The sequence below is a fragment of the Hyperoodon ampullatus genome (assembly GCF_949752795.1).
Source record: "Hyperoodon ampullatus genome assembly, chromosome: 10".
NCBI lineage: Eukaryota > Metazoa > Chordata > Mammalia > Artiodactyla > Ziphiidae > Hyperoodon > Hyperoodon ampullatus.
The window spans coordinates 35847708-35874877 of NC_136923.1; the positions used below are offsets into that span (position 1 = coordinate 35847708).

The 27170-nt window shown below is 44.8% G+C and overlaps 1 protein-coding gene across 1 annotated transcript; it reads left to right on the forward strand.

Moving 5' to 3' along the window:
• Positions 1–405: 405 nt before the first annotated feature.
• Positions 406–22602, forward strand: CHDH (choline dehydrogenase; the record flags this gene model as incomplete). Its single annotated transcript, XM_079713055.1, has 7 exons — positions 406–1108; positions 1738–1889; positions 2646–2775; positions 3730–3864; positions 20598–20740; positions 21224–21326; positions 22076–22602. The coding sequence occupies 7 exons, from the start codon at positions 406–408 to the stop codon at positions 22492–22494; spliced, it is 1785 nt and encodes a 594-aa protein (XP_079569181.1). The 3' UTR covers positions 22495–22602.
• Positions 22603–27170: the final 4568 nt, after the last annotated feature.

Here is a 27170-nt window from a genome sequence, read left to right on the forward strand (position 1 = left end):
AGGGTAAACCTGGAAAGCCCCTGCTTTCCAGCAGGTAGACTCCTGCCCGGCCTCCAGGTTCATGCACAGGTGTCACAGGGAAGCCTTTCTGGGGACCTCCCCACTCCAGTGCCCCCAGCCCTGAGCCTGTCGGTCCATATGCGCAGACCCCACAGGGCTGATATCCCTGCTTGTGCTTCCGTTTGTTCCTCCTGGTTCCCCAGGGCAGTGATGTGCCAGCCAGGCCTGACCCACCCAGCGCCTGGCAGGCACCTGGCGGGCCTGCAGGGGACCTTTGCTGCCCTAGCTTTGGGCTGATTCTGCAGTGCATGCTGAGTTAAACTTTTCAAAACCTCTTTTTCTGTTTTAGGGAAAGTGAATCGTCACATTCCCCTCCGTGGAAGTAAGAGGACTTGGGCTGGAAGCATGTGGTGCATCCTTCGAGGCTGGAGGCAAGGGAGCCTCGGCCCATGGGGAGCCCTGGGGCAGCACTGGCCCCGGGGCATCCGTGCTCTGGCCAGCAAGCGCCCCCGGATTGGGGGTGAGTACAGCCACGTGGTGGTGGGTGCGGGCTCCGCTGGCTGCGTGCTGGCCAGCCGGCTCACGGAGGACCCCGACAAGCGAGTGCTGCTGCTGGAGGCCGGGCCCAAGGATGTGTACGCGGGGAGCAAGCGGCTCCTGTGGAAGATCCACATGCCCGCAGCCCTCGTGGCCAACCTGTGCGATGACAGGTACAACTGGTGCTACCACACGGAGCCGCAGCCGGGCCTGGACGGCCGCGTGCTGTACTGGCCACGCGGCCGGGTCTGGGGCGGCTCGTCGTCGCTCAATGCCATGGTCTACGTCCGCGGGCACGCTGAGGACTACGAGCGCTGGCAGCGGGAGGGCGCGGCGGGCTGGGACTACGCGCACTGCCTGCCCTACTTCCGCAAGGCGCAGGCGCACGAGCTGGGCGCCGGGAGGTACCGCGGCGGCGACGGTCCCCTGCGGGTGTCCCGGGGCAAGAGCGGCCACCCGCTGCACCGCGCATTCCTGGAGGCGGCGCAAGAGGCCGGCTACCCACTCACTGAGGACATGAACGGCTTCCAGCAAGAGGGCTTCGGCTGGATGGATATGACCATCCACGAAGGTAGCGCGAGGCCTCCGATTCCCCATCTCCCAGGTTCCTCCTCTAAAAACGAAACGCTGCTCTATCAGAGTCCCGACCCTCCTGCCCCCACCTGTCATGGTCAGTAAGTGTGGACAGACTGGGGCTGGTTTGAGGTGGAGGAGATGTGACAGATTACACTGGCGACAGGCCACAGAATACCATTCAAAGCCAATGAGAAGTGACTCGGAGATGGTGACCCCTTGGGCATCCTCTGGTCCCTGTTGGTGTGGAATGAAGAGGCAGCTCTCCGGCCACACAGCCTCAAGTTTTAAAGCCTTACAGATGGGCGTACTGAGGCACAGAGCAGTGACGGGCCTTGCAGCAGGGCGGAGGCAAGGCCCGGGTGGACCCAGGGCTCTCATTATCAGCCGCTCCTGGTCTCTGTCGTCCTGTCAAGGGTGAGGGATGTTTTCCCACCTGCATCCAGGGGCCCCAGGATGTCAATTGGACAGGGTAGTTTGGTCTCAGCCTGCCTTTGAAGGCAGAGCTTGCCCAGTCAGGGGAAGGGAAATTCCCTCTTTCTGCAGTCCTTCCCCACCTCCCCGTGCACGATAGGTGCCTAGGGAACAGGCTGGGGCTGTGACTCATCTCCTTGCTCTGTCCTGCAGGCAAGCGCTGGAGCACAGCCTGCGCGTACCTGCATCCGGCACTGAGCCGCCCCACCCTCACGGCTGAGACCCAGACATTTGTGAGCAGGGTGCTGTTTGAAGGTACCCGTGCGGTGGGTGTGGAGTACATCAAGAACGGCCAGAGCCACAGGGTGAGTGAATTACCACCACATGGGCAGCTCACATGGCAGGGAGGGAGTCGGCAGTGACCCCGTGGTCACACTCAGTCAGTGTGGGTGGCCAGGAGTCATGTCCTTGTCTCCATCAACATGATGATAAGGAGTGAGCGGCTGGTGGCAACAGCCTGACTGTCCCCAGGAGGTGGTGGCCTGGCAGAGGTGAGGGAGCCCCAGTCTAGCCACCTGCAAAGGGCCCACGGTGCCTGGGCACGAGTGCCCCCATGAACCTCTTCCTGCTATTGCCTTCCACACTTGTCCAGAAATTGATAAGTTTATATTAGAGGCTTTAAAAACCATACCTGTGATCACACTCCCTATTTCTGCACTGTTGCTGTTTTCCACTTAGGAGCACGTGGGGATTGTTCTGCATCCCACGTGAAGATCTTGCTCACCATGTGCTTTATTTAAACTGCTTGTTTGAGTGCCTGCTTTCATTTATCTCATTTAAGCTCTACAGTCCTGTTTTTAATTAAGACCATCGTTACTGTCAGGCTGTTGCAGAATATATCAGAGTATGAACCGTGCTTGATTTATGATCACACACACCCACAGCTGCACGTGTGGGCTACTTTCACCTAGTGGCGCCCTGAGCATCCTCTTCCTTGCTCTGGAGACTGTAAGCAGGATCCCCACCCACCATGTGGGTACGTCATGCCAAGGCCATATTCTTGGGGTTCTGACTGGCTTTTCTGGGAAAGTGTGACCTGCATGGCTCCTCGCCTCTTCCAGGCTTACGCCAGCAAGGAGGTGATTCTGAGTGGAGGTGCCATCAACTCTCCACAGCTGCTCATGTTGTCAGGCGTGGGCAATGCAGACGACCTCAAGCAACTGGGCATCCCGGTGGTGTGCCACCTGCCTGGTGAGCTCCCTTCCCCACTGCGCCCCAAAGGTGTCCCTGTTAAATAAAAGTTTATTATACTTTATTAGCATGGAGTGGGGAGGGGACAGGAGTCAGGGCTCCTCAGGACTGTCACACTGTTCCCGCAAGCCTGAAGGTCCCCCATGCCTCGCTGGACTCCTACCCCCAGCGAAACCCCAAGCTTTTGTGTTGTTTTCCTCCCTTCCCCAGACATCCCATCCCTCTCAGCAGCGAGGCACCTCTAGCAGGGAGCATCTGCCCGTAAAGCCCACTGGGCCAGGCTCAGGCAGGTCAACAGGGCAGCCCTGTGGCAAGAGGGGTCCGGGCCTTTGTGTCTTCCATCCTCAGGACACACCAGCTACCCTGACATGCTGTTCATGTTCAGATGGTTCTCCCAGGCCTAATATTTATTTCATAGATTGTTTCTGATGCCCTTTGGAGCCTGGCCCTCTTGCCCTCTCTTATAACTCAAGCTCCCAGAGCTTGAAGCTTTATCATAAGAGGTCTTTGAAAGTGCTGGTCCATGACAGTGACCTGCCCAGTGTGCCCTTGAGCTTGGATGGGCTCATGCTGGGTCTGCACAGCATGACGGGCCTGCTTCCATCCTTCCCCAGGCCAGGGGTGAGGGTGCAGGGTCAGCCATTCTGGGACAGCTCACTGAGTGGTGCCAGCTGGAGGCGTGGGCACTGCCCTGGTGGAGGGTGCTGCTTAGCAGGAAGGCACCTGGATGGTTACAGGTGCTGCTCTGGGAGCGAGTGTCAAGGGCAGGCAGCTTTGGCAGCATCTGAGAGGGCCAGACATGGCTGGGAGTGAGGGAATGGTGTCCCTGGGAATGAGCAGGAGCTGGCCTGGCAGATAAGTGGGTGGAGGAAAAGTTTTCAAAACCAGGGGATGTTGAGAGGCCAGCTAAGCCCCTTTGGGAGACATTTTCCTAACCACCCCTTCTGGTTTCAGGAGTTGGCCAGAACCTCCAAGACCACCTGGAGATATACATCCAGCAGGCGTGCACCTCCCCCATCACCCTCCACTCAGCACAGAAGCCCTTGAGGAAGGTCCGGATTGGCCTGGAGTGGCTCTGGAAGTTCACAGGTGGGTGTGCTCATCCATGACCTTGGGAGAGATGTTCTGTGGGCAGCACAGCCTCCCTCCTGAGGTGCTTAGCCCAGGCTGTGGCTCTAGATTGCTGGTTCAGAGCTGAGCTATGCCATTTATTTCAGCTCTCTGAGCCTCAGTTTCCCCATCTGCAAAATGGGGATATGCAGTTCCTGTGTGGCAGGTTGGTGTGAGGACCAGACGTGATACACAGGGCTTACCCGGGGTGAGACTCTGCAGGGGCTGGGTGCTGCCCTTCCTGATGGATGGATAGGGATGGCCTCATCCTGGACACTGCCTGGGGCCCAAGGGGCCAGGAGAAAATGCAGAGAAAGGACACTTGATGCTGGACTACAGCCTCTATTTCTCAGCATTTTCCATGCGGTTTCTAGCTGGGTCTCAGAGTACTGAGTTTGGCCAGGAAGTAGTGCTTCAAAATCTTATTCACTCAGCATGCATTTCTCGCACACCTACCGTGTGCTGTGCTACATGGTGAGAAGTGCTAATAAGGCAGGTTTTCTTAGGGAGTTTACGCTCTAGTGGAGACAATGGAAGGAAACTAAGTAAACGTGCTAAGTTTTAAGTACAGTGAAGGAATAATTAGGATGTTAAACTAGAGAATGTTGGCAGGGGGTCTGTTAGGCAGGAAGAATACGTGCAAAGGTCCCGGGGCTAGGCACTGGGTGTGCTTGAAGAACGAATTTGTTGGGCCAGGGAGACTGCAGCACCTTGAGGAGGAGGCGGTGCAGGTGTTGCAGGGCCTTCCAGGGCCGGAGAGTAAGCTCTTGTCTAACAAACACTCAGAAAGGAACTGTCCGATGAGACACACGTACTGACAAAGCAAAAGACTTTATTGGGAAGGAACCCCAAGGCAGAGAGCCTGGGGGAACCCAGGAGAACTGCTGTGCCACATGCCTTGCAGGCTCAGGTTTTATGGTAATGGGTTAGTTTCTGGGTTGTCTCTGGCCAGTCATCTCGCTTGGCCCATAGTCTGACTCAGGGTCCTTCCTGGTGGTGCGTGCGTCTCTCAGCCAAGATGGATTCCAGCGAGAAGGACTCTGGGAGATTGGTCTTCTCCTCCCTCTTTTGCCACTCCCGAATTCTCCTGGGAGATATGTTAGCTTTACTGTTGAGACTTCTCGTTTTGATGCTAATGCCTCTCAAATTATGAAAATTATTAATATTACTGCCATTAGTGAAGTAAATGAGCCTATGGATGTGACAGTATTTCATGTTGTGTATGCATCTGGGCAGTCGGAATATTGTCATGGTATTCCAGATAGACCTAGGAAATGTTGTGGGAAGAAGGTTATATTTACAGCTACAAATATAATTACAAGGTGAATTTTTACTCAAGTTGAGTGTATAACCTGAGAGAACAGTGGGAATCAATGTACAAAGCCTCCCATAATAGTGAATACTTCTCCTGTTGATAATATGTAGTGGAAGTGTGCAACTACATAATACGTATCGTGAAGGACAATGTCTAGTGATGAGTTAGCTAGGACAATTCCTGTTAATTCACTTACTGCAAAAAGGAAAATGAAGCCTAGGGCTCATATTATGGTGGGAGATCATTTGATATTACCTCCATGAAGGGTTGCTAGTCAACTAAATACTTTTACTCCTGTGGAAATAGCAATAACTGTAATGGCTGATGTAAAATATGCTCATGTGTCAACATCTGTACCTACTGTAAACATATGGTGAGCTCATACGATGAATCCTAAAAATTCGGTTGATATTATGGCTCATACTTACCTATATATCCAAAAGGCTTTTTTTTTCCTGAATAATAATTTACAATATGTGAGATTATTCCAAATCCAGGTAAAATCAGAATATAGACTTCAAGTTGTCCGAAGAATCAGAATAGGTGTTGATATAAGATTGGATCACCCCCTCCCACGGGGTCAAAAAAGGTTGTGTTTAGGTTTCGGTCTGTTAATAGCATAGTAATCCTGGCTGCTAATACAGGTAATGATAACAGCAGCAATACAGCTGTAATTAAAACTGATCATTACAAATAATGGTGTTTGATGTTGGGGTATAGTGGGTGGCTTTATATTAATAATTGTAGTAATAAAATTAAGAGCACCTAAAATTGAGGAGACACCTGCTAGATGTAGGGAAAAGATAGTAAGGTCTACTGAAGCTCCAGCATGGGCTAGGTTTCCAGCTAAGGGTGGATATACAGTTCAGCCTGTACCGGCACTGGCTTCAACTATTGATGATGCAAGTAGTAGTAGGAAGGAGGGTGGAAGTAATCAGAAGCTTGTATGATTTATATGGGGAAAGGCTATATCGGGTGCCCCAGCATTAGTGGGACTAGTCAGTTTCTGAAGCCTCCAACTGTGATAGGCATAACTATAAAAAAAATTATTACAAATGCATGGGCTGTTACAAGTACATTGTAAATCTGATCATCTCCTAGCAGTGTTCCAGGTTAGCCTAATTCAGCATGAATTAACAGGCTTAAGGCAGTGTCTGCTGTTCCAGCCCAAGCACCAAACAGTAAATATAAGGTACTGATATCTTTATGGTTAGTTAAGAACAGTCAGCTGTTTATGAATGTAGGTTAAATGGCTGAGTAAGCATTAGACTGTAAATCTAAAGACAGGGGTTGAGTCCTCTTTTTGCCAAGTGCTGTGGTGAATTTTACATATTGAATTGCAAATTCAGAGAAGCAGCTTCAATTCTGCTGGGGCTTCTTCCGCTTTTTTTTTTTTTTTTTTTTTTTTTCCTTGCAGCAGGAGAAGTCGATTGAAGCCAGTTAACTAGGGTATTTAGGTGTTAACTAAAAGTTTCGTGGGAAATGTAATCCCACCAATCTAGTGAGGATTTAGCTTAAATTAAAGTGTTTGATTTGCATTCAATTGATGTAGGATATAGTCTTGCAATCCTTATTGAGCAGGAATTAAGTAACTTATACTTGCTTAGGGCTTTGAAGGCTCTTGGTCTGTGTAACCTAAATTCCTAGTTCAATACTGAAAGGATTGGTGTAAGGGATAAGAGTATTGTGGATATTACAATTACTGTTGTTAGGAGAGTTGTTTTGTCAAATCAAATTGTCATTTTACTTTTATATTATTTATAGAGGGAAATATAGTTAGTGCTGTAGAATACGTGAGTCATATGTAGAAGTATAGATTGAGTAACACTGTGATAGCTATTAGTGTGGGTAAAATAATATTGTTATTTTTTGTCTTTTCTTGAATGAGTATTCATTTTGACATAAATCCTGATAGTGGAGGAAGACCTCCTATTGATAACAGGGTGATGAGAATGAGGGTTGTAACAACGGGTATTTTATTTTGTGTGTGGTAGTGTGGTGGTGACTGAGCTGTAAATGAATAGTATGAATATGGTAAGTGTTATTATGATATGTATTAGTAGGTTTAGGATTGTTATAGTTGGGTTTTACAATATAATGGCTGTTATTCACCCTATGTGAGCAATTGATGAATAAGTTATAATTTTTCATTGTTGGGTTTGGTTTAGTTCACCTCATCCTCCGATTATAATAGATGGTATGGATAATATTAGGTTTAGGCTGATGGATGGTGAGATTTGATATAATACTGACAAGGGTGCAAGTTTTTGTCATGTTAATAAGATTAAGCATGCTGTCAATGAGATGCCTTGTGTAACTTCAGGTACTCAGAAGTGGAATGGAGATAGTTCTAGTTTTATGGTTAGGGCTATTGCTATTACTATAGATGCTGTTGGATTAAAGATTTTTGTAATAGTTCATTGGCTGGAGTATAATAGGTTAATGATAATGGCTATTGTAAGTAATATGGACTCGGTAGCTTGTGTTAGAAAATATTTAGTGGATGCTTCTATAGCTCATGTGGTAAACTTTTTTATTGTAATGGGAATAATGGCTAGTATATTTATTTCAAAACTGATTCAAATAAGTAGTCAGTGGGAGCTGGTTATTACAATTATGGTCCCTGAGATAATGGTTGTTAGGATGATGATAAAGATGATGGAGTTTAATAGTACGAGAAGGATATAAACCAACATTTTCGGGGCATGGGCCCAATAACTTATTTAACTGACCTTACTATATATTATGGTGTAATGTGGTAGCACAAAGAATTTTGAATTCTTAAGCATAGGTTCAGTTCCTATGATTCTAGAAATAAGAGCGTTTAAACCTCTATAGGTCACTCTATCACAGTAACTCTTTTATCAGACATATTTCTTATGTTTGTGGAGGAATGCTTGATGTTATAATAGGTAGTGAGACATGTCATATGCATATGGCTAGCGTTAGTAGTCACAAGTTTTTTCAAAGTAAATGTATTAGTTGATCGTATCAGAGTCGAGAGTAGGATGCTTGAATTCATAGGAAAGAAATTGTTAGTAATAGTGTTTTGATGATAAGGTTGATTTTGTATAGTTCTGGTATGTAGGGGTTATGGAACGCTCTTAGAAATAGGATTGTTGAGAAAATGTTTATTATGATAATGTTGGTGTATTCTGCTAAGAAAAATATGACAAATGGGCCTGCTGCATATTGTATGTTGAAGCCAGATACAGGTTCAGATTCTCCTTCTGTTAGGTCAAAGGGAGCTTGGTTAGTTTCTGCTTGAGTGGAAATAAATCATATTATAGCTAAGGGTCATGATGGGAAAATTTTTCATAAATGCTCTTGTGTTGTGATGGAGGTTGAGAGGGTAAAAGACCTGTTTCTTAAGAGGACTGATATAAGAATAATTGCTAGTGTTACTTCATATGAAATTGTTTGTGCTACTGCTTGTAGGGCTTCAATTAATGAGTATTTTGAGTTGGAAGCCCATCTGGATCATAAAATGGAGTATACAGCTAGGCTTGATATAGCTAGCATAAATAATACTCCTAGATTTATATTAATAAGTGGGTAGGGGAATTCATATGTTTAGGGTTAGGGCTAGGGTTGGTGCAATGATAAATATGGAAATGGAGGATGTAGCTGGTTGTAGTGGTTCTTTAGTGAATAATTAGACTGCATCAGCAATGGGCTGTAATAGGCCACATGGTCCTATGATATTTGGCCCTTTTTTTTTTTTTTTTTTTGCGATACGCAGGCCTCTCACTGCTGTGGCCTCTCCCCTTGCGGAGCACAGGCTCCGGACGCGCAGGCTCAGCGGCCATGGCTCACGGGCCCAGCCGCTCCGCGGCATGTGGGATCTTCCCGGACCGGGGCACGAACCCGTGTCCCCTGCATCGGCAGGCGGACTCTCAACCACTGCGCCACCAGGGAAGCCCATTTGGCCCTTTTTGAAGTTGCATATAGCCTAAAATTTTTCGTTCAATTAATGTTAGGAATGCTACGGCTAGAAGAATGGGGATAACAAGTATTAAGATATTAATTATAAACATTTTGTTAAGGGAGAGGATTTGAACCTCAGGTTATAAAGGTTTAAGTTTTATGCAATTACCGGGCTCTGCCACCTTAACAAACCCTGGTCTTGAGTAATATATTATATGTATTAATTAAATTAAGATTATATCATTAATTGGTTTTAAGGCACTTTTTAAAGTGGGCCTTATTTCTCTTGTCCTTTCATACTGGGAGAACTATATAATAGATAGAAACCGGTCTGAACTCAGATCATGTAGGACTTTAATCACTGAACAAACAAACCTTTAATAGCAGTTATAGCATTGGGGTGTCCTGATCCAACATCAAGGTCATGAACCCTATTGTTGATATGAACTCTAGAATAGGATTGAGCTGTTATCCCTAGGGTAACTTGTTGATCAATTTTTTGGATCAATTAGTGATGATATGTTTTGACTGGTAAGTCTAGACTTTAATCACTCAGAGCCTTTTTTGTGTTTCAAGGTCACCCCAACCAAAATTGTCAACCCATATAAAATTTTGTTATCCCTTGGTGGTTTAGTTAGGGTTTTTTTGCTTAATTAATTCAAGCTCCATAGGGCCTTCTGGTCTTATTTTGTTATTCCCACCTCTTCACGGTAAGGTCAACTTCACTGATTGAAAGTAAGAGACAGTAAAACCTTGTGGCCATTCAAGTTCAAATCCTCTCCCTTAACAAGTACAAGTCCTTATTTAGAGAACAAATGATTATGCTACCTTTGCATGGTCAGGATACTGCGGCCATTTAACAGTTGTCACTGGCCAGGCAGTGCCTCTAATACTAGTTATGCTACAGGTGATATTTTTGGTAAACAGACAGGGTTTGCGTTTGCCAAGTTCTTTTTACTTTTTTAATCTTTCCTTGAGTGCCTGCCTGTGTTGGATTAATAGTGTTTAATAAATAATTTAATGTTGAGTTGTATTTATTTACTGTTATTTATCAGTATATTATTAGTTACTGATGTAAACTTATGCAAGGAGAAATACTTCTTGTGGCTCACAATAACATTATTACCTCTGTCGGTCAGTAGATTAGTCTAGTACAAATCTAGGAGTTGATTTGCTTGTTACTGGTATTAAAGTTATTGTTGAGCTCGAACACTTTCTTACTTGGTGGCTGCTTTTAAGCCAACTATGGTGTTGTGTCTTTACTCTCTAGATAAGATTGTATCCATTTCTAAAAAGCTGTACCTATTTAGATAACATTGTAAAATATATTAAAATTTATAATTATTTTGGTAATTTTTAAAGTTGAACTGAAATTCTTTTCCTGGACAACCCGCTATCACCAGGCTCATTAGGTTTGTCACCTCTACTTATAAATCTTCTATTTTGCTACATAGATGAGTTTGTTCTAATAAACTGTTCATAAGTAGCTCGTCTGGTTTCGCCAATATTTAACTTAAGTCCTTTGTTAGATGTTCCCTAGTTAAATCATTATGCAAAAGTTACAAGGGGTAAACTTTGCTTTTTGTTACTTTTAATGCTTTTTTCATCATTCCCTTACAGTACCTTCTGTATAGCGCCAGAGGATATTTTAAATTTCTATCCCCTATACTTTAAATGTTGAGTGAATATTTTATTTAGTCTGCCTATATTAGTAGATATGTGGAGAGGTGTTGGGCTAGATTTCATTCAGAGTATTCATAAATTATGAAATCTAGGTGTAAAGTAGGTGCTTTATTTAAGCTATGCTTTTATTTATCCAAGCTCACTTTCCAGTATGCTTGTTACGACTTGTCTCCTCTTGTATGATTAGTATTTGCTAATAGATTTTAGGAAATTATTATAATACTTGATGAGGGTGATGGGCAGTGTGTGCGTGCTTCATGGCCTTATTCAATTAAGCACTCTATTCTTAATTTACTACTAAATCCTCCTTTGGTTTTTAGTTTTCATAATTCGTGTGTGAGAAATATATTCTTGAAATAGAAAATGTAGCCCATTTCTTCTCATCCTATAGGTTACACTTTGACCTAACATTTTTATGTATGATAATTATGCTTACTTTTATTCTTTTTTTAGAGTTTGCTGAAGATGGTGGTAATATAGACTGAATTAGCAAGGGTTGGTGAGGTTTATCGGGGTTTATCGATTATAAAAGAGGCTCCTCTGGAAGGGTGGGAAGCACAGCCCAGTCCTCTGAGTTTTAAGCTGTTGCTAGTAGAACTCTGGCAAATAATTTTGTTCTTGTAGTTACTTGGGTTTAGGGCTAAGCATAGTGGGGTATCTAATCCCAGCTTGGGTCTTAGCTGTCCTGTAGTCAGGAAATACTAAAGTCACCTTCGTAGTCTATTTTAGTTATGGCTTTTTACAGCTTAGTTAAAATTTAACTTCATTTTATATCACTCTTTAACACACTTTACACTGAGTTTCTATTAATTTGGGTTAATTATGTGACCACGGTGGCTGGCAGAAAATTTACCAACCCTAGTTAATATAACTTAGTCAAACTTTTGTTTATGGCTTAATTTTTATCACTGCTGTTTCCCATGGGGTGTGGTTAAGCAAGGCATTATGAGCTACTCATATTAGTGTGCTTGATGCCTGCTCCTTTTAATCTTAATGATTTAGAGGGCATTCTCACTGGGACACAGATGCTTACATGTGAACTTTATTAAAAATTAATAGAAAGGCTTGGACCACACCTATGTGTTTATGGACTTGGTAAACTCATCTGGGCATTTTCAGTGCCTTGCTTTAGATTTTAAGCTACACTAACAAGCTGTTTTTACATAGTGAAGTAATATGTATATGGTTGGTTTATGTTGGATTTAGTGTTAAAATTTTGATAAAAGTGGTCTATATAAATGGTAAATATCTAAGTAGTTGATTGGTATGATTGGGGTTTATTTTCTAGGTCTATCTAATTCTGAGCATTCAGTTCATGTTTATTGAGTAGGCAGCTAAGTTCCATGTATTTATATGTTTTTGCCTTGTTTTTGGGGTTTGGCAAGGCATTATAGGCATGTAGAGCATGGGATTTAGTAGGGGGTAAAGAGGGTTTGTTAAACAGGTCATTCATCTGTTTACTGCATGTGTGTGTGTACGTACGTGTACGTGTGTGTATGTGTGTCCGTAATTTCCTTATGGCCTGTAACCATTGATTGAATAACATCTTATGGTTGATGATGTTGGTAAATAATATTCAATTAAGGTCCAGCTACAATTTATTTGACTGTGTTAAGGCCTCAGATGGCCGTAGCTGAGTCACAGCATCCCTTTAAAAATTAAAAATTAGCAAATGCATGAAATCACAGTTATGTGTAAGCATGGACTGATTAGTCGTTGGTCTGACGAGATGTCTTATTTAAGAGGAAAGAGTGGGCTCTTTCAGGTGAGATGGCCCTGAAGTGAGAACCACTTGCCTGATAAAGTTCATTAGTAGAAACCGCCACAAGTTATGGGCCCGGAGCAAGAAGAGGGACACCCCAAGCGGGTTGATGGTTTCACACAGCCTGCTGGTTACACTTGTGATCTATTGGATATGGTACACACGTTGACTAGAATTGATTTGACTTAATGTGCTATGTACTGTCAATAAGATAATGTACATGCTTATAAGCATAGGGTAAATAATTAATGTACGATTGTACATATAATGTACTGTGTACTGTCAGTAAGATAATGTACATGCTTGTAAGCATGGGGTAAATAATGCACATTATACATATAATGCATTATGTACGATATGATATTAGGTACATATTAATGTGGTAGTGCATATATGCATGAAGTACATAGTAGTTTATGGTAAAAAGAGGTTATTTTAATACTGACATGGTACTTCATAATCTTGTAAATGTCCCATAACAAAGTTTCAGGGAATGGTTTAAGTAGAATTTCAGTTTTGGAGGCTGATGGTAGATCTGGAGCTTCTTCCTTGAGTCTTAGGGAGAGAATGTTATTCTCCTTTTCTGGTTTACAAGACCAGGGTAATAGATATACTACAAACACTCTTCATTTCAGGAGATTATTTTCAGTGATGCTAGTTACTGACATTAGTACCCAAATTAAAAAGAAATATAAAATAGATGCTAGTTGTCCAGTAGTAATGAAGGGGTATTCCACGGGTTGTCCTCCAATTCATGTTAGTGTTAATAGGTCTGCTACTAGTACTCAAAATAGGTATTGGCTGAGAGATCGAAATATTATGCTTTAGAGGTCAAAATGTTATGCTCCGTTGTCTAGATGTATGGAGCATTGGGATGAGTGCTAGAATTAAGACTGAAAAGATTAGGGCCAGTACTCCTCCTAGTTTATTGGGGATTGATTGCAGGACTGCATATGCAAATAGGAAGTACCAGTCTGGCTTGATATGGGTGGTGTTTTCAGAGGGTTTGCTGGGGTGTAGTTATCAGGGTCTCTTAATAAATCGGGTGAAAATACCACTAACATTATTAGTACTAGAACTAGTAATAAGGCACCTAGACGTCTTTGATTGTATCGTAGGGGTGAAATGGAATTTTGTTACATCAGATGAAATTCCTGTGGGGTTATTAGATCCTGTTTTGTGAAGGAATAGTAAGGGGACAGCTGTTAGTGCTGCAATAATGAATGGGAGAATAAAATGGAAAGCAAAGAAGCGTGTAAGAGTTGCTTTATCTACTGAAAAGCCACCTCAGATTCATTTGACAAGGCTTGTGCCGATATATGGAATTGCTGAGAGGAGATTAGTAATAACTGTTGCCCCTCAGAATATTTGTTCTCAAGGTAAGACATAGCCTATAAATACTGTGGCTATGACTGTAAATAATAAGATGATTCCAATGTTTCATGTTTCTAAAAAAGTATAGGATCCATAATAGAAGCCTCGTCCTATGTGAATAAATAGGCAAATAAAAAATATGGATGCTCCATTTGCATGTAGGTATCAGATAACTCACCCATAGTTTACATCTCGGCAGATATGTGTTACCGATGAGAAAGCGGTTATTATGTCTGATGTGTAATGTATTGCTAGGAATAAGCCTGTTAAGATTTGTAATACTAAACAAATGGAACCGAGATCTCATCATGGTGAAATGTTAGATGGGGCTGGAAGATCAATAAATGCACTGTTAATAATTTTTATTAATGGGTGTGATTTTCGGATGTTGGTCATTAGTGTTCTTATAGTTGAATAACAACGATGATTTTTCACGTCATTGGCCATGTAAGAATAATAATAACATACACTGTATTTATTCTAAGTACTATTTTTGTAATTAGTTTGGTGGGGTTTTCTTCAAAACCTTTGCCTATTTATGGTGGACTTGGGTTGACTGTGGGTGGCGGTGTTGGTTGTGGGATTGTGTTGAATTTTGGTGGCTCGTTTTTGGGTTTAATAGTATTTTTGATTTATTTAGGGGGGATGTTGGTAGTGTTTGGTTATACAACAGCTATAGCTACTGAGCAGTATCCTGAGGTTTGAGTTTCTAAGAAGACTGTTTTAGGTATATTTCGTTCAGGGTTGATAATATAATTTTCTTTTTTTTTTTTTTTTTGTGGTACGCGGGCCTCTCACTGTTGTGGCCTCTCCCGTTGCGGAGCACAGGCTCCGGATGCGCAGGCTCAGCAGCCATGGCTCACGGGCCCAGCCGCTCCGCGGCATATGGGATCCTCCCAGACCGGGGCACGAACCCGTATCCCCTGCATCGGCAGGCGGACTCTCAACCACTGCGCCACCAGGGAGGCCCGATAATATAATTTTCAATGGTATTTTATGTTTTAAAAGATGAGGAAGTGGAGATTGTATTTCAAGTTTAACAGGCTAGAGGATTGAGTGATTTATAATACAGGTGATTCTGGATTTTTTAGTGAAGAGGCTATAGGAATTGTGGCGTTGTATAGTTATGGTGCTTGATTAGTAACTGTCACTGGTTGGTCACTGCCTATTGGTGTTGTAGTTACTATAGAGGTTACTCATGGTAATTAAATAGAACTATGCTTAGGGTGAGGGTAAAGAGGAATGAGAGAAAATATAGTTTGATTAGGCCTTTTTGGTCTGATACTAGTGTAGAAAATTTTATTTGAATGAGGGAGGTAGTTTTTGGTAAAATACATTCTAGTTAGATTAAATCTAGGAGGGATGATGCTGATATGCTTCTTCCCATATCTAGAGTTACACTATAACAATCATTGATCTCATATGTAACTATATATCATCATTTTATCAGAGGCTCAGTCACACATTTGGTAATGCAAGAAACAACAATTTTGTAAAACAGGCAATATAAAAAATAATATAGCTAGCAGGATTAGTAAGGTCATACATAAAAATTTAAGTCAAGAACTTCCATTAGGTGCAGTCTAGTATATCCCAGTTCATCTGACTTAGTCTGTTGTGTACCAATTCTTATCTTGAAGGGACAGTATATATTGGCATTGTCCATAAGGCACCCAGCCCAATTTCCTAGTGTTACTAGGCTGGTTATCCCTAGTTCAGTTTAATTTCCCCAACATAAGGGAGCCTTTAAATTTAAATGACCATAGCCTGGTGTTAGCCTTCCGGTTGCAGATCATGGAGCATCTGATCTTCATCCAAGGATAGATTACTGAGTTAAGCTTCAGAAACAAATTTAGAGTGTCCTTTTAATAATTCAATTAAACTTTGCAACAATATAACAGCAAGGAACTATCTGAGAAGTGAGTCTTAGTGAATACAGACCTCAATAAACAGAATTAGAATTTGATATCCACTGAAATGTCTCTTTCTCCCTAAAATTACCCTCATTTTTATCAGATATATCCAAATCAAGGTTAATCTGTCTGCAAATTAAGTTTGATAAAAGGCCTCCCAAGGCCAGGAAAGCTATGCCAGGGCCTGTCACAGATTTTGCCTTATAGATTTAGGTGAATCCCTCCCTTTTTGAGGTCTGCAAAATAACTTGAGATTCCTGCACCTGTTAGGAGGTGGCTTTACTAATTTATCTTATACAGCTGCTGGGAACCTAAGAGTTTGCAATCTCTGGAGGGATCAGGTAGAAAGAAAAGGGAAGTGTTTCAATTCTGCTTACAAAGGTACAATTTACCAAATTGCTACAAGTCATAATTAGTTTGAGGGGGTTTCTCTATATCTGGAAAACACAGATTAAAAGCTAGTAATGTTTCAGACAGAAACCATAAAAATTATAACCACGTTCATCAGTTTACTCAATCCTATGTAACTAATCCTTTTTGTTAACAGTTTCCATTAGACTGTTAAAAATATCTTACCTGGGATTTCCCCTGCGGTCCAGTGGTTAAGAAGCCACGGGTTCCATCCCTGGTCGGGGAACTAAGATCCCACATGCCTCATGGTGCAGCCAAAAATTAAATAAGTAAGTAAGTAAGTAAATAAATAAATAAATAAAACAAAGACATAAATAAAATAGCTACTCAAAAAAAAAAAAAGTCTTACCTAGTTTAGTAGTATGATTTAAAAGTTATCAGAAACCTGTACTTGTCTAAAGCCCTTTCTGTGAATCTTCTTGAAGATGAAGCAGTTTTGCAAAGCATCAGTTTAACTGTCTGTGAATGACAAAAAGTCTTAAAAAGGCAAGGTTAAAGATCTAATTACAATGTTTTTGACAAAGAAGCTTAACCAAGTTTCTGTCACATACAACATTTTAAGATAACTAATATTATAACAATACCAGGACATATCCAAATTTCAGAAACTTTATATAATTTCTAGAATGTGTATATTAATAATATTTATCCATACAGTATATTCTAAGTAGGTTTATCACTAGTGTGATAATGCTCTCCATGTAATTTAACATACCAAATAATACTAGTTAAATATTTCTCTCTGAAATGCCTCAGAGACCCTCTAAAGTGTCCCAAAGTTAGCTGGAGGTCAAAAGAACTTTAATTAAAATTTGGTATTTGGGAAGTTTGTCAAAAGGTCTCAAAACACTTAGTCAAATAAGATGATAGGTCATTGTGAGATAATGCTTATTCCTTAACCAAAGTTACAAGAGATCTCAAAAGCAAATACAGATCACTTAAAGGCACGGAAACTCACACAATCTGTTATCAAAAGCAGCATTCCAAGGAAACTTTGTCCTCTTACTAAAGAGAGAAAACCAGATCCAGTCTTGTACCAGCCTGCTTTTAATAACAAAATTCACTTAATTGACTGTACTCTACACCTAGCCAATCCTGACCATCCACAAACCCTCCATCACTTTCTGTATCCATATTAGTCTGCCCCCCCATTCTCTTCTCCACTGAGAAACAATCAGCTCTAAGACAGACTCACTTTCTTTTCCTATAATAAAGTGCAATTCCATTCTCATACCTTCTTCAAGGCAAACACACATCCTACTTTCCTGCTGTACACTGAAATGCGTCCTTTATTATTTCTATTAGCTTTAATTACATGGTTAAATTAGAGCCCTCAACTCTTAAAAACCTTAATTTCTAGTGAAAACTAAGAGGTAAGCAATTATGAACTTTTTTTTTTTTGGTTGCACTGGGTCTTAGTTGCAGCAGGCGGGCTCCTTAGTTGTGGCATGTGAACTCTTAGTTGCGGCATGCATGTGGGATCTAGTTCCCTGATCAGGGATCGAACCTGGGCCCCCTGCATTGGGAACGCAGCATCCTAACCACTGCACCACCAGGGAAGTCCCAGCAATTATGAACTTTTACATTAGCATTCTGTAGATTGGTAAACATAAATACTAGTGATAATTTCTAAAAACATTTGCTTTCTTATAGAGAACATCTCAGGGTGGCACCAAACATATTCATTAATAGTCCTAAATACATTTAGTTTCTCTGTTTAGTAATTGATGTCTCAGTATCTTATTTTATTTGGGAACCACCTAGCTATTCAATAAACTTCCATCACTTTAGAACCACTCTAAATTTCAAGTATATTTCCAAGTATCTGGAGAGATTATTCTCAAGTAGACATTGCTAAAATATAATTATTCCTAAAAAGTTCACCCCAAAGCTCTGATCTCACTTGTATTTAATTCACTTAAAAAATTTCATCACACCAAGTTATTTTCCTTGTTGACAAATTTACAACAGATATAGTAAGATCTTATTTGACTTCTATTAAACCTAGGTACAATAAAGGTATTATACTTAATGTTGATGACAACGACATGTCTATTTAAATTAACAAACTTAAACTAAGTTTAATACCAGATATTAATTTAATACTGAATATTTCCCAGTTTACATGAACCTGAAATTAATTCTGGCCAGTTACCTTCTGTATTTTTGAAAATTTATATAAGCGCTAAATTTCCCTTAAGCCAATTAAATAGAGCTCATTAAAAAATTAGTTTTGGTAATAACATCCAAAGGTAAGGACATATATATAACGCACACAGATATATAGACAAACACAACCAGAGATCTCAAAGCTTCATTTTCTAAACTTAGTTATGAATCAGGTATTATAAAACTCACTAGTTTATAAATAATGGTTGGAATAAGTAAAATTTAGAAAGCTTTCCCTCCACATTGTTTTTTTTCCCTTCAATCTCAGGAATTAGAGATGATCTAGATAAGATAAGTGATCCTGAGAGCAGAAAAGCAAGTTCTCCCAGAAGGAGTTGTTCCCTCAGGGTCAGAATTCTGAAAAGACGTTTTATCAAGCTTCCCTTTTCTAACTGTATATGCAAAAAGAACCAGTTTTGGAATTTTCAAGAGTTTCACCTAAACCAGTTTTCTCTGGAGTCTAAAGAATATTCTGGCCACACAGTGTTATAATAGAATATCATCTTTTTCTTAGTCATAGGCTCATAGCTAAAATCTTTCCAGTCAGACAGAATTCTCCCAAGAGGGCTCTGCAGTGGAACGGAACCAGAATTTCCCATTTCATAAGGCAGAATGGCCATCACAAATCGCAACACAGAACACAGAGTACAAAACACACACAGGCACGGCTGTCCTAATCAGACACTCCCTTAAATACAAGATTGCAGTCTCTCAGAAAACCTCCTACAGAGACAGAGAACTTCAGATCCGAGTACTGATGAACAGAGTAAATGGAAATATCTCAGGTCTTCAGAGATTTCAAAGGGAGGAAAGGAGGGCAGTTTGAAAGAAGAGGGGAAGGAGGCGGGGGACAAAAGGGGTGTCCTTTCGGACATCTCCTGCCACCTGCAGACGCCCAGGCGTTACGGGACTTTTCTCTGGGCTTCCAGGAAGGGAGGACAGGAACTCGGCCCTACCAGAAACCAGATACCAGATAATTCAAGTTCTCTGCCCACCGGAGGTGATCAGGCTCTGGCGCTCAGATAACTGAAGCCCTTCAGCCAGACTCCTGCATCCAGAAGAAAGGAGGGTAGGATAGGAGGGGTTGAGAAGAGGAAGGGGAGAGGGAAGGGCAAAGAGGTCAGCAACGTCTCTTGTTCCTTACCTGGGCGGGGCACTCTGGCCAGTCATCTGTGTCAGTAGGAGATCAGGGACAAGAGGGTCCCAGTGGTGGCCTCTGGGTCTGGTCCGTCAGTAGCTGAGCTGGTGCCTGAGCAGTCAGGATGTCAGTCGTGGTGAAGAAGAGATTCCACCAGAGTCGCCAGCTGTTGCAGGAAGGGAGACCCCTTCCAGGGCCCGAGAGTGGGCTCTCGAGTTGTTAGGGAACCATTAACCAAAACCACCCGCCTTGGCCAGGCACGATGATAGCCTCTTGCCTGAGGTGTCTCACAACAGGAGGTCCTGAAAAAGAACAGGGTGCTGCTGGTGAAAACTAACCGGGAGGATTTGGGAGGGGCCAAAAGAGGGCAGAGACAACCAGCCTCCCAGAATCCTTTGCGCTGGGATCCATCTTGGCTGAGAGATGCACGCGCCACCAGGAAGGACCCCGAGTCAGATGATGGGCCAAGCAAGATGCTTGGCCAGAGACAACCTGGAAACTAACCCCATCACCATAAAACCTGAGACTGCGAGCCATGTGGCAGAGCAGTCCTCCTGGGTTCCCTTACCCTCCTGCTCTCTGCCCGGGCGCCCCCTTCCCAATAAAGTCTTTTGCTTTGTCAGCACATGTGCCTCCTCGGACAATTCATTTCCGAGTGTTAGAGAAGAGCCCACTCTCGGGCCCTGGAAGGGGTTCCCCTTCCTGCAACAGTGGGAGGTTGGATGGAAGAGGGCCTTGACCTTGATCACGGCCTGTGTGTGAAGGGTGGGCCGCCGTAGGTTTGGGATGCCCATAGGACATCAGGTCCCACAGTCCAGTTGGCAGTGGTGGAGTCAGGGGAAGGGGCAAAGCTGAAGCCCCTTGGCATGGAGCTGATATCGAAAGCCATGGTGTTGGGTGAGCCCACCTAGGGGAAGGAGGACCGAGCCGAGGACTTGGGTCCAGGCACTAGAGAGAGGAGGCTGGCCCACCTGCCACGCCTGGACTTGCTCTTCTGCCTCATCGTCTTCTGATCTTCAGGGGATGGAGCCACAGCCCATCTGGAAACAGGTGGGTTCATCCGGAGCCAGCCTGGGGTCCCCCACCCGGACATCCAGTTCCACTTCCTCCCTTCCCAGGTGATCGACCATGGGCGGGTCCCCCCACAGCAGGAGGCTTACCAGGTGAGCAGGTCGTCTCCCCACTGCAGCAGGGCCTCCAGGGTGGGCGGCCCAGAAGGCGATGCCCTGCTCTCCAGCTGCCCGGAGTGTCTGAGAGGAGGGAAGGCGGGTGGGGAGCGAGAGGCAGAGTGAAGCAGACTGCGTGGTGCACAGCAAGGCCACACCCGCACCCAGCTCGGGGCAGCTGCACCGGGTCCTGAGTACTAGAAATGGACAATGAAGCCGGCTCTGCCCAGGGACCGCCAGCCCCTGAACATGAGCCATCAGGTAATAAAGCCAGGAAGCAGGAGAGAGGGACTGAGGTGGTTTTGATGCCTTTTGTGTGTGTTGGGGGTGGGGTTGGTAAGATGCAGGTAGATTTTTAAATGTATCTGCTCTTAATTGACTCTGGGTGTTGAGTCCCAGGGACCACAGGAAACCCGGGGCCTCTCTAAATGACTAAGCTGGGGGGTTAACAGGGGTCACCACCTCTCTGGGCTCTTCCAGGTGCATGTGGGGACCATGAGGGGCACGAGCGTGGGCTGGCTCAAACTGAGAAGTGCCAACCCCCATGACCACCCTGTGATCCAACCCAACTACTTGTCAACAGGTAATTCAGCCACCTTTGTCTCTCCCAGACCTGGGATTGTTGGGTCCTTGACGGATTGACTGAATGCCTTTATGGGGTTCATATGTGTCCCTGAATCTCACCCCTGGACCCCATTTTTGAGACACAAGTCACATTCTGTCCTCCCTCCACCCCATTATCCTGGGCTGTAAACGTGCACGTGTTGCTATGTAGTGCCCTCGGTCACTTGAACTAACTCTGACACACCATTTTACACAGTAGGCAGGATTTGCAGCTTCCAGAACAATCTACCAAGAGGCGCAAGGAGATCTGGCTGTGTATAGGTAGCTCACAGAACATTTTTCTTACTGTTCCTGTGAGTATCTTCTAAAAGCAAATTACACTCCTGGGCCTGCCTCTATATGCACAGCAAAACTGCACAGTCCCCACTGGGCAGGTTTTGCCCAATAATACTCACGCTGTGGCAGAGGCAGGAGGTGTAGTCTTATCTCTATTTTATAGATAAGAAAATTCAGATCCCCGATTTAAACGTAGGGCCTCTGGGGCAAGCTGTGTCCGTCTAGGATGCTGTCTGTCTGGGCTTCATGGGACTCTGCTTGGTTGCACTGTAACTGCTGATGGGTAGGTGACAGGCAACCTGGTGGCTTGGACCTGCATGTCCCTGAACCGTGTCCCCTTGGGCAGCTTCTTGAGCCTCTCCCAGTGGAGAATCTTCCAGCGAGGCCAGCATGGTAAGAGGAGGCATCTAACCTGTTTCTTCTCCTTGACAGAAACTGACATCGATGACTTCCGTCGGTGTGTGAGGCTGACCAGAGAAATTTTTGCACAGAAAGCTCTGGCACCGTTCCGGGGGAAGGAGCTCCAGCCAGGAAGCCACGTCCAGTCGGATAAGGAGATAGACGCCTTTGTGCGGGCAAAGGCAGACAGCGCCTACCACCCATCGTGCACCTGCAAGATGGGCCAGCCCTCCGACCCCATGGCAGTGGTGGACCCGCAGACCAGGGTCCTCGGGGTGGAAAACCTCAGGGTGGTCGACGCCTCCATCATGCCCAGTGTGGTCAGCGGCAACTTAAACGCCCCCACCATCATGATCGCAGAGAAGGCAGCCGACTTCATCAAGGGGCGGCCAGCTCTCTGGGATGAGGATGTCCCTGTCTACAAGCCCAGGACCCTGGCCACCCAGCGCTGAGGCTGTCCCTGAGTAAGAAGGCTCAGCACAGCCCTTGGCGCCAAATGTGCTTTCCTGGATCTCTCTAGAATGTTACAGTTTGATGGCCAAGAATTGGATAATTTAAGAAATGAAACCAGTATTGGTCAGTGAATCGGGTTCTTTCTTCCCAGCATGTCCCTGGGGGCTCTCTGGGGAAGGCCAGCATTCTGGCTGGGGCCCCTCCTCCCTGCCTCCTGGTAGGACAGCAGAGGGGACGGGAGGCCGGTGGAGAATGGGTAACTCTGGCCAGGTCCTTGTCTTGTGTTCTGTGGCGCTCTCCCAACGCAGGGTCCTGCTGTGTTCCTGGGCCCTGATAGGACTTGAGGAAAGTGGTTCTCTCCCAGGCTCCCTCTGGAGGCAAGCCCGTCCAAGAGCAGGGTGCTTGCACAGAGGCCGGGGCATCCTCCCCCTCAGGCTGAAAGCTGCAGCGGAGGCCGAGAGTCCCACAGGAGTTAGGGAGCGTGGAGCTCAGCTGGGATGTGTGCACAAGCCTCCAGTGTCCAGAGGGAAAGCTGCCTGCTGGAAGAGACAGGCTTCTCCTTTCTCTGCCGCTTCCTGATTTCACTCCCAGAGTGAGGCAGGAACTGGTGCTCAGTTGGGTCCCTCTGAGGGGCTTGCAGCCCACCTCTCTGATGCTCTGGTTCTTATTAACACCATCAGCCCGATGAGAGGAATTCTGGGACTTTTTCCAGGACTCAGAAGTCTGCAGGGTCTTTTCACTACCATGGGTTTCAGGGTTCAGCATTTTAAAAGATTTTCCTGTTGCCAGGAAACCTAGAAACCCAGAGCAGACCTGCATCCCTGGCCCGCTCCATGCAAAGCCTCCCTCTCAGCCTGGGGAGATGGAGGACTCAGCAGTGGCCACGGCTGGCTAATTCTCATTCTCCAGACGTCCACAGCAACAGACCAGGCGGGAGCCAGACTGACGGAAAAAACAGTCAAGTAAAACTGTGATCCTGATCCTGTAAAAAAAATGCAGTTGAGTGAAAGAAAAATAAATTGGCAAAGATTTGAGTTTGGTGGGGGGAAACAGATACAAAGTAACATTTAAGACAGCTCTCTGATCTTTAAACTTCTTATAATTCAATAATGCAATCCCGTAACTTAATCTTTGAACTGAGACTGTCATTATCCAGACTGTCTCTACAAGGTAATGAAAACTTGAATGCATTTTGGATTGATTTTTCTGATGATATCCAAAAGCCACTGTCTACGGCGAGAAAGAATGGAAGTGCTATATGGAAACCTGTCGTGCTGGACCCAGAATCAGGAGGGGAGGAAAATGGAACATTCCTGGCTTCACCCTGGATCACAGTGGATTGAGGTGCCTTGGAGGCCCAACAGCTGCAACTTAACATTTCTGAGAAAGATTTCCAGGAGGGTGGAAAGCAGAAAGCCATCACACCATCCTTCCTTTAAACTTTAAGCAAATCTTGTTTCATCTTACCTGTATCTTGCTTTATTTTCGGTTCCAACGGAGGGTCAAGAAAGAAAATTCTACATCTGCCAACAGATGTCTTTCTCCTAGAGAGGTCCCAACCTGCCCACAGGCCTCCTCTGGGTCTAGGAGCTGCCTGCGGGGGCGAAGGAACAGTAGGAGTGCAGGTGCCAGCCCCCTGCTCTGAGGGCCACGAAGTGACACAGCAGGTGTGCAGGGGGGGGGGTCCCAGGCCTGAGTGTGACTGCGCTGACCTCCTCTGGCGCCGGTATGGCAGGTGACACGGCCATTCAGTTCGGTCACCTCTGCGTACTGTGGTGCCCTCGGCCTCTGAGACGGTGGCTGACGCGCTAGTGTGCGTGTGTCGATGGGCAAAGCGAAGTGTGTAAGGGGAGCCTGTACGGTGGATGGCACCCAGGCCCCTCTCGCGCCCTTGCTACGGGGCCTCGTTCCATGCGATCACATGACACTGCCACACACACACACACACACACACACACACACACACGTTTCAAAGGAGAAGAGCATGAGTGTCACGTATATCCAGGACCCAACAGAAAACTGCGATTGGAGTTCAGACCCAGGACAGAATATTCTGATCTGAGGCGGTTCCTCCCTCAAGCCCTGACAGCTGAGTGCCGTGGCCACGTGGGCAGGGTGGAGCCACTGGCCCGTGTCCTAACCTGAAGGCTCTGAAGGGTCCACCACCACGAAGGAAGCTCCGACCTCAGAAAGAGAGGGCTGTTGGCCAAGGAAGCCAGAGAGGGGAGGAAAGTGCAAACTGGAATTGGGGAGGATGAGCCATAGTCTGGCAGCCCGAGGGGCATGGAGACCGGCCGGCGCTCAGCCTCTTGAAGAACCAGGAAGACGTCGTTTAAGTCCCTTAGCAAAAAGCCTGCAGTACTCCCCAAAAGGAAAAACATACATTTCCAAAAATTAGGTTGAAAAAGCCTAACAGAAAGCTGCAAATGTGCCTAGTGGTCAGAACACTGACCCCTCTGAGGAAGCCAGTGTTTAAGCTGCTGCATCAGCAGAGGGTTCTTCCTGGTAGAATAAGAGCCAGAACATACAGCTAGAGGAGCAGCCTGCCCGCAGGTGACCAGAAAAGGGCAGGTCCCGGAGGTGGGACTCTGGCGCCTTAACGTACGGCCTTGTGCGGCCCTCGTGCAGGCTGCAGGAGCCATTTCCACAAATTCAAATAGAGTCTTCTCTCCAGCCAAACCGTTTTCCTCCTCCCAAAGGTCATTTCAGATTTCCACTGCACGACTTACCATCAGATCAAATACCTAGGTGCCTTTCTCTTAAAAACCAGAAAAAACACACACCCTTCTCCGCTGGCCCCAGCCTCCCATCGCATCTCTTGCCACTGTCCCCACAGGGCGCCCTCACAGCCATTCTGGCTCTCGTTCTCTGGTTAGAAGCAAGGGCCCCAGGCCTGCTCCTCTTCCTCGCCTGCCTTCCTAGGTCCCCAGTAGGGAAGGAATATCATTTTAGAGAAGTAAAAACTTTTTTTCAACAAATGAAGGCCATAGCTGGAGTCTGTTTTTGAGTCGGGGAGGCTAGTAAAGGAGTTGGAACTCTGTGTGTGATGCTAACCAGTTTTCAGGACAAACTGACCACCCAGCATAACAGTAAAAACCTTTGCAGGAAAACAGGCAATGGGCAAAGACACTTAGGACTGCAAAACATAAACAACACAGAATAAACTGCTCTGGTTTCTCTCACAAGCGTGGCATCAGCCGTAAAGTGGGTTCATCAGGCAGGTTAAGCCCATCCTGCACTGGAGAAGCTTCTGGGGCCTTTGCAACCCACCCTTCCCAGCCACTGGCTGATTCTGAAACATCTCAGAATCAGGCTGGGAGGTGCTGCGTGGCCCAGCCGTCTGGATGGAAATCACAGAGACCATTTTAACGAGGTTCTTGCTGCCATTTCTGTTTTGTGATATTATGGAAAACACAAGATGAAAGAAACTAAATGTACTATTCCTGGGGACACAACAAAATGACTTTTTTTTAGGGAGTGGGAGGGGAACTAAAAAGGAGAGACATTTAATCTTAAAAGATTCCTGAAAGAAAAAAACCATGCTCTACAACTTCAAATTTTTCTTCCAAAGAAAAATTTAATGTTAGATGAGCAGTCGAAGCAGGCTTAATGCAGACAGATATTAGGAGTGGTGCAGCCTGTAAAAATGCCGGTTAAGTGCTGACTAGAAAAGATCACCGACTATACCAGAAAACTCAGTCCTGTTACAGCAGTTTTGGACTGATGATGGTAAGCCAAGCCACACAGTAAGAAAGACCGATGCTCGGTGGAGAGACACAGAGTCTGAGATGACGGTGACAGTGGGTTAGCCCTTTAGGAGAAACAGTGCTCTCTGCAGCTGGCCTTAAGTTACCATCGGCCTGAGGATAAGAAAAAAGGAGAAGGCGCCAAGAGGATAAGAAAAAAATCTACATAATTACAGAAGTGCCCTCACAGAGTACCTGCCCCTCCCGAAGCTCGCACTGGCGAACGCCAGCTCTTTGCGAGAGCTCCCAAGTACAATAAAATTATTACACAGTTTTATTCTGAAGATCATTTTGCATTTTAATAAAAAAGAATTTACGTCAGGAAATAGTCATTTACAAACCTTGAAGTGTTTTTGCCTGGATCTGGAGTAAGAATGTCTTAAGAAGAGGTTTGTAAGGTCTTCATAACAAAGTGTTATTTACAAAAAAAAAAAAAAAAACCAAAACATTAACAGGTTACGTAATATTTAAAAACTTTGAACCAAAAATCGCTACCAGTCTTTTTGACTGCAGGGAATCCCTGCCAAGGTAACTTGACAAAGTCGGCATAATTCTGTGAACAGAAAAGGAAGCCTTGATGGGTCTAATGATCCAAAAGTGGGTTTTCATTGAGAAGTACAATTGGAGTGTGAGTGCATTCTAATGAAAACTTCAGCCCTCATTCAGTTGCATATAAAAGCCCTCAAAGAGAACACACAGTACAGCAATGTTTTGTAAAAAGGCAATACGATTTGTACAGAGCCCGACGTCTAGTCCTATCGATCATCCTTTGCCCCCTCTGTCCCCAGCACTCCTTATTTCTTTCCTAAGACAAGCAGCCTTACCAGTCCCCAGGGGACAACAGCAGAAGGACTTCATTCACCTGTGCGATTATTTCTGCGCCGGAAATGTCCTGTGGGGGCAGCTGAGAAAACCACAACTATGAATGC